The sequence below is a fragment of the Crinia signifera genome, chromosome 2 (assembly GCF_055691185.1).
Source record: "Crinia signifera chromosome 2, ASM5569118v1, whole genome shotgun sequence".
NCBI lineage: Eukaryota > Metazoa > Chordata > Amphibia > Anura > Myobatrachidae > Crinia > Crinia signifera.
In genome coordinates this window covers 294,433,133-294,447,142 of record NC_139218.1, presented here as the reverse complement: position 1 = coordinate 294,447,142, position 14,010 = coordinate 294,433,133, and the positions used below count along the sequence as shown (strand labels likewise).

Below are 14,010 nucleotides of genomic sequence, written 5' to 3'. Positions count from 1 at the left end.
TGCCCCACCCCCACTATCAACGCGAACCCGAAGCGTGGCGAGCGCAGCGAGCCCACGAGGGGCGGCGGTACGCGTCCTACGACCTTTTCATACCCCCACTATCCACGTCGGCGTGGAGTTGAGAATAGAAAGTGTGGCGAGCGCAGCGAGCCATCCAGCCCGAAGCGTGGCGAGCCCCGCGAGTGGACACGGATACCTTCACAGGTATACGCGTCCCCTCGCAGGCTTCACAGGTGTCCGGCTGCGCTCGCCACGCTTCGGGCTCGGTGGCTCGCTGCGCTCGCCACACTTTCGATTCTCAACTCCACGGATAGTGGGGGTATGAAAAGGTCGTAGGACGCGTACCGCCGCCGCTCGCCACGCGTTGATAGTGGGGGTGGTACAGCCTCAAAAATGACATTTGGGGGCCATTGAACATGTTTGATACTAATTTCAATGCATTTGGATGCTTTTCTGTTAAAAAAACGCATGTGATCGCATGCGATTTTGTAAAAAAAATGATAAAAAAACGCAAAAAGCGCATGCCATTATATATGGCATGCGATGGGAGCCATGATACTCCACAAGTACCATAATGCCTAATTAGAAATCTTATGTTTAAGTAAATGGAGATTTAAACATGCTACAACATGATTTTATAGTATTGCAGATCAAGTTAAACTTTAATTTGAATTAAAAGTTTAATGTAAAAGAAAACCAGTACAATAGCTCAATATTATTCATCAGTGAGGCAATGCAAAAGTTAAGCCTGTATTTCAATAGGTAGAAACAATAGACCAATATTTACTATTTTCCTTCATCTTCTATGAAAATCTACCCAAGGACACAACACACTTCTACTTGATTGGATAAAACAATATTTTATAAATTACTGCAGAGCTGTCATATTGCACATCAAATGGAGGAGGGGAGGGATCTCACAATATTAAAGCCCCCATACACAATGCAACGTCGGACATATTTAACCAAATTCCAGCGTATCGGGCTAAGAAATCGGGTGAAATCGGCCCAAACAGCAAGTGTATGACATCCAATCTGATGTGTGGTCCCATGAGCATCGTATCAGAGAGGGGGAGATCGGATCCCCTCTCGGCAGCAAGGAACGAGGATAACATGCGATACATCACATGTGATCCTGCCGCCTGGGAAGGTCCTGGGCAACTCAAGGGGATTTGGATGTGACTTCTCCTGTAGGAGAAGTCTCATAGTGTATGGGGGCCTTAAGAGTTGCAGAACTATAACTTCTCCTCTATAGCAGAAAGCTCCTAACTGCTGCATCATAACCATTCTGTGGAATTACGAATTATAGGAATTAAAAACACAGAAAATGCAACCAGAAGAAAAATAATGGCACAGCAGAATATATGGTTAGACATTGAAAATGAAAAATGCCATGATATCACAGTATTTCCATTTCAGTGCTCCTTCTCCCATACTCTCAATTTGAGAAGTTTTCCAAGATCCAGCAGGGAAGATGCAAACAGTGGTGAAAAGCAGTATAATACTTAACAAGCTTGGTTGCTAATTTCCAAACACAATGCCAAGATCACAGGTTATGCATTGAAATATTTTTGATATAATTTTTTTCATGGACTTACAAATCTGTGCTGTTGGGAACAGTGGCTTCTACATCTATTTGTGTGCACTGAAGTTGATGATTGTGCACCAATAATAGGCCCCAGCTGAGACAAAGGCATATGGATTACTCCCAGCCTTTTTTTCAAACTTTATATACGGTCAGGGTTTACACTAAAAAAGCCACCTATTTCAGGGACAGGGCCATATATCTTATGTAAAAAAAGTAAATTGTCTGATTATGATTGTCTGGTTATGCATTCGGACATACCTGTGTGTCCGAATGCATAGCCCAGGGGGGTTAGGCTCCCGGTCAGACCTCATGGGGGAATGTGCCAGATGGGACTTGGACCTGAGGAGCTTGTTCTGGGTCTTCCACTGGATGAATTTAGAGGAAAACTTCATAGTTTAAATATTGGACCCCAGAAGACATACTAGGGGTTTGGGTCCCAGTCCGGTCCCCCTTTGGTATACGCTGAGCAGAACTTTGACCTGGGGAGCCTGTTCTGGGCCTTCCACTGGATGAATTTAAAAGAAAACTTTAGTGGAAGCATTGCATCCCAGAAGGCATACTAGGGGGTTTGGGTCCCAGTTTGGTCTCCCATGTGTGTGCATTGGGAAGAACTTTGACACAGGGATCCTGTTCTGGGCTTTCCACTAGAAGGATTTGGATGAAAAGTTTTATAAATTGTAATAACTGACTGATATGGCCACAATTCATTGACCTGAAATAACGGACTTCAATAAACATATAAAATAACCATACATCAATTAACTAAAATAACTGAAGGAAATGAAGGTGGAATGACAAAACAAATGTGTAACCAAAAGCCTTGGAAAAGCAACAAAATTTACAGAAGAAAAACTTTAATCCCATCTCGCACTGGAAAATGCATTATAAAACTGAACAGTAAGAAAACCACGAAATCAGGACTACTGGCGATACCCAAAAAATTTATTATTTTTAATATGTTGACAGTAACACTGGGCACTTTAGCTCCTTCCACATAAAAGTGAGATTTTTAGCCTCATGTAAAGATATATAATATCCACTAACTTCAAGTCTGAATTGTGTCAACAGCTATTTGTGGCCAAATAAACATTACCATTAATACTGAAGATCCTGTTCAGTGTCTGAAAGATTCCTGTACTTTCCACATTCTGGCGATCAACTAATAAGATCTATCTTCAAGCTGTACGAAGTTGAACCCAGTGTGCAGAGGCAACACACTGCCTACTATGGGCATTCCTGGTGTACAGTAAAAAGGCGGTGGGAAAACTGGCAGTGGCATCCAAAACAATTCCCCTAAAACCGGGGACACCATTGTGTTGGGCAACAGACTTAGCTAGTTCATGTATAGCAGGCAATGGCAGGTATAGCAGTTACGGGGAAGCCCTGTTTAGTAAATGATTTTCACTGGATTTTCAAACAAAAAACTTTATTTATCACACAAATACATTAAAAATCCATATACTTGCAACAAAAAAACAGTATTGAAATAAAGCAAAAGTAGTGATGAATTAAAACAAATGCTAGAATAGGAAATTCACTTCCCTAGTAGCTAAATCTTCGCAGGGTTTGGGAATCACAGGAGGATCCTCTTAATATTCAAACATGTGTACCAATGTGTACAATGTTCTACAACAAATATATTAAAAAGTCCTAAGACAAAAGGCCTAAGACAACTATAGAAGACAAGTCCTCACCAGAGTCTATCAATACAATTGGGTTGGTTGCCATACTAAATTCATCTATCCACAGTGTTTGTGTACATTAGTGTTTGTAGTGGAGACAGCGCTGTAGAGGTGTTATCCTTGGTAAGTAGGGGACTTCAGGATATCATGAACAAGAACAATTATTAATAAAATGCAATCAATTTTTTTGTGTTCGTGAGAGCCTCAAATCCCCTACAATACTCCAATGGCAATGGAGAACAAAGAAAACTTTATATGCTTCCTAAAAATCTCTGTACCTGAGTGTGTGTACGCCTATAGAGACTTCACGTTTTAAAGATACCTTGATGTGTAGGTCTACATTGCTTGATTGTGTGTCTGGTACGCAAGAGAATATCTTCTACAGTGAGAAAGTTATTACTGTATGTTCTTTTACATCTATAATGGTGAAGGCTCGTTGATCGACACCTCTTTCCACTTTAAAGAAAACACCTGGGGACTTTTTAGCAAATTTGTTGTAGAACATACTACATAATGGTATATGTTTCATTGTCTTCCATGTTTGACATTTGGAAATATTAAGAAGAACGTTCATATATTTCTGAAAATCCTAACAAAAAACCTGCACTAGAGAAACAACCACCAATGAAAACTGTCCATGTCTCTCAATGTGCTACACTTACAAGAAATCACAAGTTATAAGTAGCTCAACATTTCCTTCTAGCGGCAAAATCGAGCAAAAGCACCATTTATACCCAAGAACTCACAAAGAATTCAATGGTACCAACTGACCTACTGTAGTGCAAACCCTATATTCTATAAAACTGGTGCTTTCCAGTGCAGAAGCATGCTAGGTGCACTGGTACCATTACCAGAGAGTATTAAACGTAAATGGCCGATACTGGTATCCCCAGCTGTTCACTAGACCTACTGCAATTACTATCTAGTGGCAATGGTAAAAGCAAGAGCTAGTATTTGACTAGTATTACAAGGGATATAAGCAATGTACAGACTGGCCAGTGGAGCAGGGTCCAGCTTTCTTCACCACTGCAATATTATCAGGATCAGGCCATATCTCACCTTTCATTCATGCTCATAAAAATCTCTCACCTAGGCTACTGTAATCTACTTCTCTGTCTTTCTAGACTACAGTCTCACACCTTTCCAGCCAAGCTTTTATTCTAAAGCCTCCGCTGTTTATCTTCCTCTCATATCAAAAGTGCAGATATGAATTATCTAGATACAAATGTGTCCTCATACATCTAGCCTCTGTAAATGCGGCTGGCATTTCACCTTATACCCCCCAAGGGTGGCAAGCGGAAATGTTATTTTCACATTGTGCTCATTCAGCCCCATACACACTAGATTTAGTGAAATATATTGTTCAGAAAGGGCTATCTTAACAATATCGTGCACTATATCATCTAGAGTGTGTACACTCAAAATCGTTAAAGACGATTGATGTCTATTGAACATGCAGGCCAATTTGGCTATACAGCCAAATGACCTGCATGTTCAAAGGGCCCCGGTGACCTCATTGAACTATATCGGAGGCCGATATTGTTCAGTGTGTACGCATAAGATCATCCACCTGTGGCCGATATGGTTAACTATATCGGCTATAGCCTAGTTGGCTGCGGGTCGACTAGTGTGTAAGTTGGGAATGATTTAGCTAACCTTGACCATAATTAGTGTGATCAGCATGAACAAAAATTGATAATTGATCAAAATAATTGAATAGTACCATTTGCAGTTGTCAGTCACGATAGAATGTGACTGACAGGGTTATTCTGGTTCACTCGCAAAGGCAAATTCACTCTCTAATAGACAAAACCATATGCACTGCAGGTGGGGCTGTAGTAACATATGCAGATAGAGTTAGCTTTGGGTGTTATATTGTTTCTGTGCAGGGTAAATACTGCTTTATTTTTACACTGCAATAAAGATATCAGTTTGAAGTACAAACGCCACCCAAATCTAACTCTCTCTGTACATGTTACATCAGCCCCACCTGCATTGCATATGGTTTTGTCCATTAGAGAGTGAATTTGCCTTAGAGAGTGAATGCGGCCATTTCCGGACACATAAGACGTCTGTCAGTTTTGACTGACTGAATCCGAGGTGGATTTCTACCAAATACAATTCATGTGTATTCCGACTGTCAGAACATTGAATACCAATGGTCGAATTAACATCTGATTGTCGGTGATTCTGACTATCGGAATCAAACACTGCATTTGAGGCAAGAAAAAAAAAAAAGGCACCCAATGCTAGAAGATTCTCGTGTAACATAATATACCAAGAGGAGCTGTTTGATGCAACTGCAGCGAAGATGTATGAAGACACAGCATATATTTTCAGTGACTTTGCATAAGTAAATTCTACTCATTAGTATAAAAAAAAAAAAAAAAAAATCTATATCCGAACTTTGACAAAAATTCACCGAACATGGCTTAATTTCAGTTCAGAAGTGATAATTTACATATTCGATGCCAAACATACATTTGCACTATACCAGGAGAGGCGCTCGAGAGAGACACAGACGAGCAATGTCTTCCAGAACAGTGATGTGACATATGACAGAAATACAATACTGGTGAGAGCAGGTATACAGTCACTCACCTGAGGGAAAAAAGTCTTAGAAGTCCAAGATAAAAAGTCCAAGTCCCTGGCTCCATGGCTAGCATAAAAGATATTCTGAGCAACAGAGTTTGAGAGAGAAATATCAACAGAGAAAATGGGGAGGGAGTAGCAAGGTGCATAATATATACCAATAATGCAGAAGAATACATAATAAAAGACGGAGCACTTTCTGGAACGTAGAACATATTTAGTAAAAGACTCCACAACCACATTAGGAGTGAGGAAAACTGCAAACACATACAGAATAGAATAAAATCAAAGCTTGGAACGGATGTAGTGTGTCATGCCATTCATAGAAGAGTGATTGAACAAGGTCCAACAGGAACATTTTCATATACCTAAACCCTAAATATGCATGACCATTAGGACAATAAAGCAAACTACTACCATTACAGTGCTCCTACCCTATACATAATATTAAGGTAGCAACGAGTATTCTGCCATTTTATTAACATAAAAATTTCAGTAAAAGGTGTAGTTTTCAACAACCCGCCACCAACCAAATACCCAAACACACACAAATAGTACAAAAACAAAACAGAAAAACAAGACTCAATCCACAAACTAAAGTTTGCTAAACCATCCATGGGCTAATGCAACATTCTTCTTTGTCTGAAGTAATTAACATTTGCAATATGTGCGCCAAAACAGAGGCTAATTTATATGTACTTTAACCATTGGCAAAAATGTGCCACTCCTAAAGAGCAGACCAGACTTGGTCTCCCTGGTGCTCTCCAATTGTAGAGCAGAGCCCACTGATCAATACATGCATCCAATCCATAATTAAGGGGTCTCTCATCAGAGAAAGCCCCACTTTGGGAGCAAGGGAAAGTATGGGAAAAACAGTATCTTATTTGCCGACTCTGATGAGTAGACAGACCAGAGAAGAGAACTAAGTCCACATTCACTGCCCTATTGGCATTCAAAAAAAAAAAAAAAAATTACTTGCAGGTGAACACTATTGTGATAAATATAATGATAGATATACTACGGCAAATGCTTTACTGTATACCCCTTTGCAGGAATGTTAAGGTTATGGTGCTTTTAAATGACTAGTTGGGTCTACAGAAACTTTAAATGATTTTGTCGTCTCCATCAAAAGAATGATTAGACCCCCTATTTGTTTGTTTTCCGGGTCAGTGCTGTTTTCTAGCACACATGTTAACACATTTTCTTTTAAAGGATTCTACTGCTCTAGCTTATTTACATTACAGATCTTTTCAGTTACTTTTAGCCCACCTCTCCTTAATTATTATTTCAGAATGTAATTACATAAATATCTTCAGAGAAAAGGATACCCTTATAAATAGGAGACAATAATTTAGAGAGGTCACCTAGATTTATTTTCCATAGGAAGAAATTAAATGTGCCCAGAGCTATTCAATTAGCTGAGGTGTAAGCAGAAATCTGACAAAATAAATGCGGATGAGAGTTGCGGGCTTCCAGCCCTCACTGACAGCACTCTACCCAGAGCTTAAGCTGGAAAATGCTTTCTACAGCAACCAATCAATAATCTTTTGGCGTGGTAACACGCAATTGTCAGATGCAAGGCTGCTAATTAAATTGCTCCGGGAACTCATTTACAGCACTTTTCAGTATCACAATTATTTGAAATCGCACCAAATTTAAACTTACTATATAAACGGATACAATTTATAGTGCATGTCTTCATAAAGATCCTCAACAACACTAACTAAGTTGGATTTGTATCAGAGTAAAAAGTCTGTAAGCTTACAACACTGACCAAGATACAGTATGTAGGTGCTCGCCAGTGGTGCCTGCAGCACTGGACCCCCTCAATGCACCTAACTAACCTGACTACACACAAGGAGACAGGAAAATAAACTGGGAGGAGCAGACTTTCTTAGTGGTTTATAAAATAGGAGGAAGGGCCTAAACCCATTGTAATGGCTGCCATGAAGGAGGAAGAAGAAATAAAATGTATCTTTTTTTGGCCCTTATCCCTTTGAAGAAAATGTTATCACCATCTTTCGAATGGCTTCCTATTCTTTGACTTCTGATGGTCAGTGCTCTGTGGGCCCTTCTATGTAACACGATCCACATCTATTAAGACTTATCCTGGCGCACACCTTGCAAAAGCCAAGATCTGTATGACCACTTACAGAAGAATTACGCATACAAAAACTGAAATACAGATGGGGATTCCCATTCCCTCTTCAGGTGACATTCTCTGGTAACAGATATTCTCTATATACATGGATCGGTTATTCTGCCTATCTCTGGGTCTCCCGTTATGTCCAGGGTCTCTGGAGCTGAACAGTTGCTAGAGTTGTTGTGTATTGAGAAAGGCCATTCATGGCCGAAACGTCAACCCAAAATCAATTACTATTGTGTAAGACGACTCTTTTGGAAATGGTGAGAATGGTAATAAAATGTTTTACATATACATTTATTATGTATGTATAACTGTAGCACTCACTGCAAAAACTTGCAGTGGGGGGTGCACCAGAAACTTTTTCACAGGGTGGAACAAAATTGGGTGGGTTGTCCACTGCTCTGCCTGGCTCCCTTTCACAGGCGCAGTGTCTCTCTCTCTCTATCTCCAGAGCAGTGTCTCCCATCTCAACTGCCCGGGGCTCCCATCTCACCTGGCAAGGGCTCCCTTTCTCTGGTGCGGTGAGGAGGGGTAATCCCCCTGGCAATGAACATGTACCCCTGGCAAAAAGCCTGCAACCCCTGGCAAAGAGCATGTAGGTAAGCGGCACTTTTTTTTTTTTTAACTGCAATGAGAGCCAATAGGCGGTGCTAAACTCTGACAGTGCAGCACCCCCTCCCCCCCCCCACAAATCTACTACTTGATGCGACCCGGCTGGAAAAAAATGGGGAGAACACGGTTTAAGATTTCATCTATCAATGCCCGTGGCCTAAATATATTTGAAAAATTATCCAAATTAATATTCTCCCTTTGGGCTGGTAGAGTAGATGTGGCTACTATACAAGAGACTCAGTTTAAATCTGATAATACAGCTCCTTCACTACTGCCTTTTACAATAATAATCCAGCAGGGAAGTAAAGGCGGTTGCAGTCCTCTTTTCACTGATACCAGGCAGACGACTCCTAGTTCCTTGCCAATATTTTAACCAGGCTTTCATGTTTATTAAGGTTTACACTACAAATCTGGCTCAACATACCTTTCTTAAATCTGGCTTATGCTGTGTACACACGGTGAGATTTGACATTACATTTTGACTATATAGTATAAATCGCATGCAGATCGTATGCAGATAGCACAGGTTTTTTACCTTGCGATCCCCAGATAGACAGGGCAGCAATGACTATATAGTGCAACTCTAATGCAGATTATATGAATTGTATGTAAATAGTACATAGATAGAAAATATTGTATAGCACTCGAATCTTAAGTCGAATAGCAAGGGAATATCACAGTGTGTACACACCATAAAACAAAAGTTGAGCCAGTGGAGGGTATCTTAATTGGACTTTAGACTCTTTGCTTGGTAGCTCAAATAATTCTTATTGGTTCTCCGCAGCAAGTATCATAAAGGTAAACATGATCTTTCATAAGCACCAGCTAGCCTATTCCTAGCAGGATTTTACATCCCACAGATCGTGATACTTTGCTCTACTCACACACTCATAATCTTACTCACCTAGTGTAGATTATTTCTGAGCCATAGATTTGTAGACACCTCTATAGATCAGGTTACCTGTTCAGATAATGCACCATTTTCACTAACATTGACCCTGTAGCACTCTGCCCCCAGACAGTGGACCAGACTGCACCCCTCTCTAGCCCCCAGGGTCCAGAGGAAAGGTGAGGAACCTTTTAACATTTCTCCAGCAGCCGCTAATGTCTGAAGCCATGGCAGGGAGTGGGGTGCTGACCAATCAGCAGGGATTGGCAGCACAGCAGGCACTTGAGGAGGGAAACAAGAAGCAGGGTGGCCAGAGGTACCCCTGAAAGCTGCAACTGCAGGAATATCCTCATCCTAAAGCTACACAGTGGGTTTTCTGACACATCAGATGGGACAGTGTCAGGGAAAACATTTAAATTCAACAATACCCAAGCAAAAAAAATAGCCACTCCAGGAAGATTTTAATAACAACCTTGGGCCGAAACCAGGGTTTCCGGCGCCCGGGGCAAGGTAGTCATTTGGTCCCTCCCCCCCGGAACCCCGCTGCCCGGACCTGACAGCGCGCCCCCCCCCCCTTGCAGCACCGGGTGCGTGACCCCCTAGCCCCTCCCCCCTAGTTATGGCCCTGACCAACATATTTGTAATAAATGAAACAAAATGTATTAAAGATTTCATCAATTGAATGGTGCACTGCAAAAATACAACAGCAGCTCCAAAGAAAACAAGAAAGTATTCCTTGTAGGTTCCACAAAAATGGCAGTGTTTGTATATTCCATTTTCTAATTTATACTTTTTGATAACTTTTTGATGTACAGTCAAGTTTTTCTCACTCAAAATAAGGTCTCAACCTTCTAAAGAGAAGAGGTGGAGAAGTTGCCCATAGTAAGAAGATTGTAAAGGCAGATTGGTTGCTATGGGCAACTTCTCCAATATGTGCAAGGAAATGATTGCTTGGCATTCAAATTCAGTGCCTGCGATAGTACACAAACTTTGTTTCATGTTTTCAAACCTGGTTTCATTCACAAATAAAATAGATTTGTGTTTATTTCATGTGTTTGATGTGTTTATACAACATAAATGCATTTTGTGTTCACCCATGGGTCCCGCCCTCAATGAAATATTCCGAAATACGCACGGGGTGTGACTATTTTCTAAGGATCATCAACTTTGCATGTAACCTTGTGTGTCTGTATAAGACAAAACACGTTGGAGAACAGATACAGCACCTACTGTATAGGGTGGATCAATCTGTCGAAACAACCACTTTCCATAAAAGGGTACACCTCTGTGTAGAAAACGTTTTGTCACAAATAATTGACCCAGAAGTGCCTAACTGAAGAACACTCCTGGCTATGAAGTGACTTTTCTGGCCACTTATAGAAGTTGTCTAAACTGTTGAATTACTTGAACAGGTGACTCTTTTGGGCCCACTAAAAAGCTGTTTTTTTCCTGTGGATGCTTAAGGATAGGCCTTGTGCCCCTTTGAATGGGAAAGAACCGTTGTACTAATAATCTAAGATCAATATACCCTTTGAAGGGGCCAAGTTCCTCCATTTTTAAACCTATTAAGGCAATTTAACTTTTTCATACACACCACACAGCACTACCCAATTAGAAGGAACATAGTAACGAATGCAAAAGGCTACAGGTAACCTAGCCAGACTGTGCCTTTATATAAGGCTTTGCTATCCTCATCAATTCTACTCGTCCAAGATTTTCTGAATGTTTTTAGTTAACTCCTGAAGAAGTCCCTTAGGGGATGAAACGCGTTGGGTGTTGCAACACGTTTTTATGAATGTACAACAAAATCATCTTGAATATATATATATATATATATATATATATATATATATATATATATATATATATATATATATATATATATAGGCCAGAAACACTTATGAACAATGGCCATTCAAAAGCAGTAACACATGTAATTGCATTTAAAAGGCCAAATAGGTCCTAGACATCAGGTCATTACTATATGTTGCTGCACTTCAGACTAAATATTGCTTCTGATCCTCTAACCTTTAAACATACAAAGATACAAAGATTTTATAGCTTTATACAAACTGATTTGAATCACAGCTGAAAAGTGACATAAGTGATCTCAGAACATGTTATAGCTGATTGTCTATTAGGAGAGAGCACCAATATTAAACCTGCAAAATATACATTAGTACCTCTCAGGCACTCAATAGGGGGTGCCTTTTACTTACATCAACAGGTGCCAGCAGACTCTTGCCAAGATGCTGATTAAATGACAGGCACCAAGCTTCATTGTACCCATTCATGTTAGGAACACACTTCTTTATTGTCTCATCATTCAGTCTTAGCCACACACCATCATCATTGTGGATCTAAATAGGAAACAAGCAACAATAACGAGCCATGCTCTCCTGTGACCGCTTCTGTACTAGAAAGGCCTACTTGACCCAAATGCTGGTAAAGCCTAATGCCCAGTAATGTAACAGTAAAGTTAACAAGGGAGAGCAGTAATACAGACTAATACATCTAAACTTAATACAACATGCAGTGGGAGCGAGCAAACAGGTCCTATGTAAATGAGCTAGTGCAGAGGGACATTATTTGCAACAATGTACGACTAGGACCCACCTGGAGATTGTGCTGATTAATTTGATATCTAACACTTCTACATTGTTGATGTATCCGTATATGAAGCAAAACGGAACTTCACATAGAAGCCAAGGAGCAACTGATACATCTTAGCACTTTATATACATGTTCAGGATTTGCCACACACAGATATACTACAGTCGCAAATGAAATTAATTAGCACAGTCTCCTGGTGTTTTCATGCCACGTCATGTTCTGACTAAAATGCATATTCTGCAAAAGAAAATCCCTGACACAGGCTTAGAAAGGAGAAAGCTTTCTACAAGAATAGAACATAGATCATGCTGCACAATGTTTTATCTGGAAATAAATCTGTCTACTATAGTTGAATCCTAAGAATTCAGATACAGAACAGTGATTTGTTTTATAATCTGGGAGATTAATGGTGTAGACAGCTTCCCACTTGATAAAACACTTCTCCTTCACACTCAATACTGTCACAGCATTGTTAAGATAGATAACCAAGAAATATTTTCACATTAAACAATTATCTGTGCTGTTTAAATAAACCAAATTGATGATTATGTAATCTGTTGGGACATGGAACAATATTAAATGTCCTTAGATGCCTAAGGCATTACCTCATCAATAAAAGCGATGGTTCCATTGACTTTCACTATGCCTATCTGCTCACTCTGAAGTGAAGGGTGGCTACGAATACGGAGCCCTGCACTGTCCTTGGCCACAAATTTGCGAACCTATGAGGTAGAAGTAGACAGAAAGAAGAGAAAACCTAACATAAGCGCCCGTACACAGAAAAAAAAAACAGACTAAAATCATAATAAAGCCAAACATTACAAGGTAAATGATTAGGAAAGATATTACAGGTTGTTGCTGGTTTCTGACAAAAAAAATAAATTATATATTTTGATTGCAAATGTTACCAAAACTCTTATCCATTCTCTTATTATAGCCTACTGTATCTTGACTACTGTAACCTCTTCCTATATAGCTTTCCCTTATCCATTTACAGTAACCTCTTCCTATATAGCTTTCCCTTATCCATTTACAATCTGTCCTAAATGCTGTGAACAAAGTAAATGGCCTCCATTTATTGCCATAAATCCAATGAAGCTAACTTTGTATAACTATATACATAGATACATAAATATCTACATCTATATCTACATAAATCATATATACATAGATACTATTACTGGTGCATGTCCTTGTGGTTCCCTCCAATGTCCCTATAAATTTGTACCTTCGAGTGTCTGTTGTAACCCAGTTTGTTCTATCACGGTCTACTATTATAAAGCGCAACGGAATCTGTTGCGATATATAAGAAACTGTAAAATAAATAAATAGAACGCTCCCCTCATCATAAAACCGCCTCGGCAGCTGACTTTGAGTGACATGTTACAGGTGCATTAGTGTATTTTGCTGCAGTTCCACTGCTAATTCTAGTAACAAAAACCTTCTTGGGGTAAAAATGACTGTCTGAATGTGCAGGTACTTGGGTGCCCACTTTGTGTCCCTCAGACGCAACAATACCATTAGCGCCTTTTTTGTCATTAAACACATCATTGGAACTAGCATCTGCCCCAAGCTAGGTCCAGATTTCCTGTCAACTCATGGCCTTCATTGTAAGTGATTAAGCATTGGAGTTTGCACAGGGAAAGTGACATCCCCACAATACTCCAATAAAACACCCATTAGATATTGCATCTCCGTGCATCTGAATAACCACCATGCATCTCTACTGCTACTAAGACTTTGCATACACACAATGAGACTTTCTAGCTATTCAGGTGCATGAGATGAAAAACATTTACTATTTAAGAGACTATCAGCATTCTCTGTAACTCAGAATCAGGCCCTCCCTCTTACCCTTTTAGGTCAGCCTCAGCCCCACTCCTCTGCT

At 40.0% G+C, this 14,010-nt stretch overlaps 1 protein-coding gene across 18 annotated transcripts in view; it reads right to left on the bottom strand.

Annotated features, from left to right (window-relative positions):
• Window positions 1–14,010, bottom strand: part of MYCBP2 (MYC binding protein 2) — a 217,426-nt gene that overhangs the window by 63,884 nt on the left and 139,532 nt on the right. For 12 of the 18 annotated variants that reach the window (XM_083168825.1, XM_083168824.1, XM_083168827.1 and 9 more), the window contains 3 exons: window positions 12,728–12,844; window positions 11,729–11,869; window positions 5,872–5,946 (listed from right to left, as the gene is read on the bottom strand). The exons of 1 other annotated variant lie outside the window; for it this stretch is intronic. In XM_083168825.1, the coding sequence (XP_083024951.1) occupies window positions 5,872–5,946; window positions 11,729–11,869; window positions 12,728–12,844 (333 nt within the window). The remainder of the gene's footprint in view (window positions 1–5,871; window positions 5,947–11,728; window positions 11,870–12,727; window positions 12,845–14,010) is intronic. 5 more of the 18 variants (XM_083168828.1, XM_083168836.1, XM_083168841.1 and 2 more) reach the window with 1 other exon arrangement.